The sequence below is a fragment of the Nanorana parkeri genome, unplaced genomic scaffold (assembly GCF_000935625.1).
Source record: "Nanorana parkeri isolate BGI_ZX_2015 unplaced genomic scaffold, ASM93562v1 scaffold142, whole genome shotgun sequence".
Taxonomy (NCBI): Eukaryota; Metazoa; Chordata; class Amphibia; order Anura; family Dicroglossidae; genus Nanorana; species Nanorana parkeri.
In genome coordinates, this window is record NW_017306410.1 from 1068959 (window position 1) to 1074958 (window position 6000).

Consider the following 6000-nt stretch of genomic DNA (forward strand, 5'->3'; position numbering starts at 1 on the left):
CGCCATACTGGATCTGGACTCCTAAACTGAATGAAATGTCACCTAAAGTTTTACTTTGTTGCCCGTAGATATAAAGCCATGTTCCTTGTCTACAATGAAGTCTGTAGACAGACCCTCAATTAGAATTCCAAATTATACATATATTGCATGTAATAATCTACTTTTTGAGGTTGTGGATTTGGGGTTCTTGGGGTTTTCATGAGTTGTAAGCCATAATCATGAAATGCAAACATTCAGTATTTTGTGACACATAGCTGTCAGTTAGCATGCAGTAGGCAAGGGGGCACAGGCAAGAATTTCCAAGGGTGTATCCAGCTGTAAACAAGTTGGTCCCAAAGAAAGTAGATGATTACTTATTAGTGTTAATAACTCGTATTAGTGATTTTAAAAGCTCCTAGTTTTAACTCTCTATACTATTTTCTTCTATATAAGCTATGTATTTTATTTATATCATTTTAAGAATGTTGCAGAATTTTCTTTTCTCAAAGCATATTCACCATCTAGCTATAAGCTTTGATAATTGACTAACTAATACTAACTTTGGACATCACTCATTGCCATATGGTTCCATAATGCCTATGCATGAAAATGGCAAATATGAAGGGCAAATAATCCAGTACCTGAGAGCTTTGCAACACATATATTAGGCTTAACAATCATGGCTTATAACCTTTAGGTGCTCACATTAATTTATTTATATACAGTATGTATATGGTATATTGCATAACACTAATGTGGTAACTATCCCAGTTTTCCAAGCCACCTTTGATATACAACTTGCCTTAAGGTATACATTATTATTATTATATAATCTTTTGTATAACCACATTTTTCTGTGCAATGACCACAAGCACACCTTTGTGTAAATAACTACATTTTAACAATCTAACATGTGGGTGAATAAATAAATGTAATTAAACATAATTTTTTTATATGCAAATGTAATTACTTTTACTTCTAATTCTTACAAATTATGCCAAAACCTTGGCATATGGGCTAGTAGGTAAAAGGAAGACTTTTATTCACTGCATTTACACAGAACACAGGGATTGATCATTGCTTTGTACTGTCAAAGGTAAAGTGGTTTCAGAAATTATTTATAAATAATAAACACATACACTTTGTTTTGTAAGTTAACATTACACACATGACAAAAGATTCCCAAAATACTATAGGCTAGCAAGATTGGAAACCTCCTACTGAGCTATCTGATAAGGGGTCAGTCACTGCTGTGATGATTAATTCCAGTTCTGTAGTTTTCTCAGCATATCTAAAAAGTGAGATAGCTGAATATGTGAAAAGAGAACAAGAGCGCCATCTGCTGTCTGGACCAAAGATTGCTTAGTACAAAACCACTGTGCATTCCCTTCAGATAAATGGGATAAGTAAATGTAAATTCTTACAAAAATGTACATGAACAAGCAAATAGTTTAGAAACAAAATATTGTTACTCAGCACGTTTTGCTGATAGCCTGCTGTTTACCCTCAGCTTTTGCTGCAGCTTGATATGATCTTCCTTTGCTTTGTGCACAGTGCAGCATGTTCTTTTTGCAAAATGAAGAGAAAATACTAGTCTACCCTTTAGCATGAGTTTTCAGAACTATCTCATATATTGTACTATTTCTTTACTGATGGTCTTTTTTTTGTTTGTTTTTCAGTGAGTTCAAGACTGGTCAAACTTTAACTACCATCTTGAGAACTGACCTGAAAGGGTATGCTCACTCCACAAATAGTTACTGCCACAATGCATTCATGGAAATGTTCAATTACTGCGCTGTTCCCCACAAATATATGAAAGAACTGCCATATTAGTGCACTCCTTGTGTCCCGTGGCACTTGTCTTGTGAACGGAGTCTTGTCAGATAGTGGACTTAACTCTTTTTCATTTCTTTCTTTTACCTTGTCTAAAGCAAAGAGCATTTTTTACTTGATACATCCTTCTTGCACAGTCTTTGTAATCAAGTGCACCTGATCACCGAGTGCCAAGTTTGTTGTCATTATCAGGGAAGATCACTGGAATTCTCACCACAATTCTGGGCATTCTACCTACAGGTGGTGCTTCTCGTTTCATTCACTGATATTACCAAATGCTGCTTTTCCATCTACCAGGATTATACTTGGAATTCTTCATAAGGCTTGCACAGCTTTCTACATTTCTGCCACACCACAATGCTATGTCTACAGTACTGACCAAACATGGCTGTACTATAGTCACAGACCACAAAGCATATGTATAAAATATCCACATTTTCTAGTAGTTTGAACAATTGATTAATCTGAAATGTTACTTACCAAACCTGAATTCCCCTTGTCCTGAGTAAGTCAGATCAGTAGTAGTGCTATCAGGGCATAGCGGTACTAATTATTATTGCTATATCTCTGTAATTTTAGAGAATAACTTCATTAAAAACGTATTTAAAGAGGTTTTCCAGGATTGATTTGCAGCTTTCAGTTTATTAACTTCAATAGAAGTTGTGCTGAAAAGAAATGTTTTAGGATAGGTGCCACATAAGATACTTGTAAAACTGTGCTGATATTTGTGGTGGCTCAACTATGGAAGTTAATGAGCTGTTGACTGTACAAAAATGAACAGTCCCCCTCTTTAAATAACTAAGACTTTAGCTCTCTTCTGTTGAACCATTGTAACAATTTTACCGAAGCTAAGAATGAATGTAAAGGAATATGTCCAGCTTATTTTACCTAAGCTGCAAAGAGATGCTCCACCCATGGCCCGCAAGGACATAAGGGACAACCAACTAAGGGTTTCCTCTGTAAAACTGGTAAATAGCCAATAGTAAGCACCCCTGCGAGCCTATACTGTGATATAATTGAGCAGTAGGCTATCTCAGCTGGACTGGAGGTAAAGGGGCCTTCCATCAAGTAGTATTGTAAACAATGGAATGGAAAAGTATGTACATGCATCCCTAGCCTCAGTACAATGGGTAAATGATTTTAACTAGAGCTTCTATCTAATTGTTGCCCTTTTTATGGTGATCACTGCTGAGGCCCCAAACAGGGTGGCCCTAATAAATTTAATGGGTCTCCAGGCCATTTACAGCATATCTTCTGTTGGGTAGTATTTGGAAACTACTTTCTGGTCTCCCAGACAAATTACATATTGACAACATTGGTCAATCAGATACGTTGTTTGGAGTCCCAGTATTAGTAATATACCTCTGGTTTAGAAGACTGAACACAAAATACAGTGATATCTATCAGTATATGTATCCTGCAACATGTTTGTTTTCACTCTATTATGAAATATATTTTTTTTTAAAGAAAAAGAACATTTATGATTGCAAACAGAGCTTGTTTACAGAAATTAGGGATCAGTAAAGGGATCAGGGAATCAGGAAATGACAATGGCTAGAAAATGATCATTTCTATATTAGACTGTTACCAAAGTTTTATGTTGTATTTTATTTATAAAACCCAAAGAAAAAGGAAGTAGTGTTTTCCACAACACCAGTCTGATTATAGATTATATTTTAAAGAGGAGAGTAAATACCTGATTGGTTGGTGGGTAACACTGCTGTCTTTTTTTTATTCAATGCTTTATTTTGTGATATGTCCAGTAATAGATGTCCAGCTATAGGTAATGCCTAGTATTAAAAAATCCATCATCAGAGCAGAAGTATAAACGGACACCCAACATTTGTGTTCTCCAATCATTATGGAGTATATGGCATTGGTGAATAAGAAATACATGCTGCTAAATTCAGGTTCAGGTGAAGAGATTTTGTTAGAAGCAACATCTTTAAACAAAAACCATTCACAAAGTAACCAGAAAATTCAAAACTGGAACAACAAAGTGCGAGTGATATAATGTTTTTGGAACTAGTCCTCAAAATAGCTCCAGGAGAGTTATGTGTGTGTGTGTGTGTGTGTATATATATATATATATATATGTGTGTATATATTAACTATGGATTGTCTTCTTTTGGCTGCTGAATTGCTCCAGATTTTGTGCATATTTTTATTCAAGCAAAACTTCCTGTTCATGGTCCTCCTTTAATACTATAGAGTCTCACGCCACCTTCTGCATTATAATGTACTGTTAATAAAAAAAAGCAACCTGGAAAATACAATCCTCTCATAATGATCATCACAGTGAGTGGATTTGTAAAGATTTCATCACCAGGATGGCCATAGGTTTTAAGTGAGGGTATCTGTGACTAATCTACTTTACCTCTGTCATGACACGCCCCTGGCAGGTGATAAGGGCCCACCTGACGTGCGGAGTTTATGACTAGCCAGTTTTCACCAGAGCTCCTGATGGTGGAGATTGGTTTTGCTGCTTACTGGTGCCAGTTCGTGGTCCCCAGGATTGCCCCACCAAGGGATGAGCATGACAGGAGGGCTCCAATGAGGAGACAGTAGCTGGAGCATGGTCAGGAAAGGGTATAGATCCCAACAAGAGAGTCAGAGAATGGTCGGACTGTCTGGGTCAGCAGCCAGCAAGTAGGAGACAAAGTAAGGCAACAAGAGCATAGTCGGATCCAGGTAGGGGTTGAGGCAGACAGCTAACAGAGTGGTCAGGCGGTCCAAGTTGGCAGTGAGTAATCAATCGGTAAGGTAGGAGCGTAGTTGGGTTCAGGCAGAAGATCAGGGTCGGCAGCAAGCAGAGGTCTGGGTCAGCAACAGGAAACAAACAACGGTATTATAGCTTTTGTACAAACAGAAAGCCCCTTGCAGAGTTGGTGCTTAAATACGTGGCTGAATTAGAAATGACATGCCCAGCTCCCTTCAGGTCACTCTGGATTTTCTGGTCCAGATTATATGACTATAATTAGTCATAGGCCTGGATTCTATGAGGACCATTAAAAGTAATGGCATGTCTCCTGTGACTACCATTAGAGGTACTGGCGGGTCTTCTGGAAGTCCTGGTAGGGATTCTCAATAAAGATCTATAAAACCTGTCAGTGATTACCATAAAAATCTCATGTTATAGGGTATAGCTAGTAGTAGTAGTCAGTTATGTTCAGTTGGACTTGTTCTGTAAGGTAGTTTGTACTGCAGTGTTGAAGACCTTTTATCATGCATCTGTACTAATGAGTGTCATTATTAAGGTATTATCAATGGGGCTACAAATTCTGGGGTATGTTACCGACATTTATTTCAAATGAGCCACTTGTCTAGATGCAATCTAGTGAAAATGTTACTGACTACTACTGGCTCTTCAGTGACTCAGTTTACTGACACATATAGTTTAATGATAAAACTGACCAACAGGTTCTTCCAGTTTTAAATTTTCTGATGTTCCTAGAGTCTTTTTTTCCTGTAAAATGCACGGTCACCCATAATTGGAAGTCTGAGGTGCGGTATCTTCCTTTCCTTATATAAACCCAGCAATGCATATATGCTTATTACAGGGAGACCAAAACAATCTCAGACTCATGGATATGCTGCACATTTTAGCTGACTTGGTGGAATGCACTCCCTGCTTGATACCATCAAGCACTAGAATGTATAGAAGCAAGGGTTGTGATGGCTAATCACTTCACATTAAAGAATTTTAAAAGGTTTAAAGCAACCTCCAGGTTCTTATAAATACACAGCTTATATGTGATAACAGAAAAATGTGTGAATGTAGTTTAGTCGTCTAATTACATTTGTAAAGCTGAACTAAACTTTTTGTTCTTTTTAATGCAATCCCTGTAAAATAGTTAAGAAAAACTTAGATGCATGCCTACCTGTAAATCTTTTTTTCATTGACAATTTAAAAAAACATGCCACCTTGCTGTAACCTCCTCTGTTACTTCTCCTCTGAGGTGATGAAGGAGGTGGCTATGTCAGAGGGAAGTGTAATATAATTTATCCCTTGCAAGCAACTTTCATTTTTTTGTCAGCAACTAGGTCTGTATTAGGACAGATCTACTACCACACTATTCCTCCTCCTCTCTATGTAGCCTTATATAAAACCTGTGGATATCTATCAAACCAGTGTATCTGTGCAGTGTTTTCTGGGGGGGGGGGGGGGTTGCATGGCCTCGGGTGGGG

At 37.5% G+C, this 6000-nt stretch overlaps 1 protein-coding gene across 1 annotated transcript in view; it reads left to right on the forward strand.

The window, feature by feature from the left end:
• The window catches only part of RAP1GAP2 (RAP1 GTPase activating protein 2), a 269213-nt gene extending 267047 nt beyond the window's left edge, over window positions 1-2166 (forward strand). The window contains exon 23 of the mRNA XM_018554104.1: window positions 1659-2166. Within this exon, the coding sequence (XP_018409606.1) occupies window positions 1659-1661 (3 nt within the window). The 3' untranslated portion in view covers window positions 1662-2166. The remainder of the gene's footprint in view (window positions 1-1658) is intronic.
• The last annotated feature ends 3834 nt before the right edge of the window (window positions 2167-6000 follow it).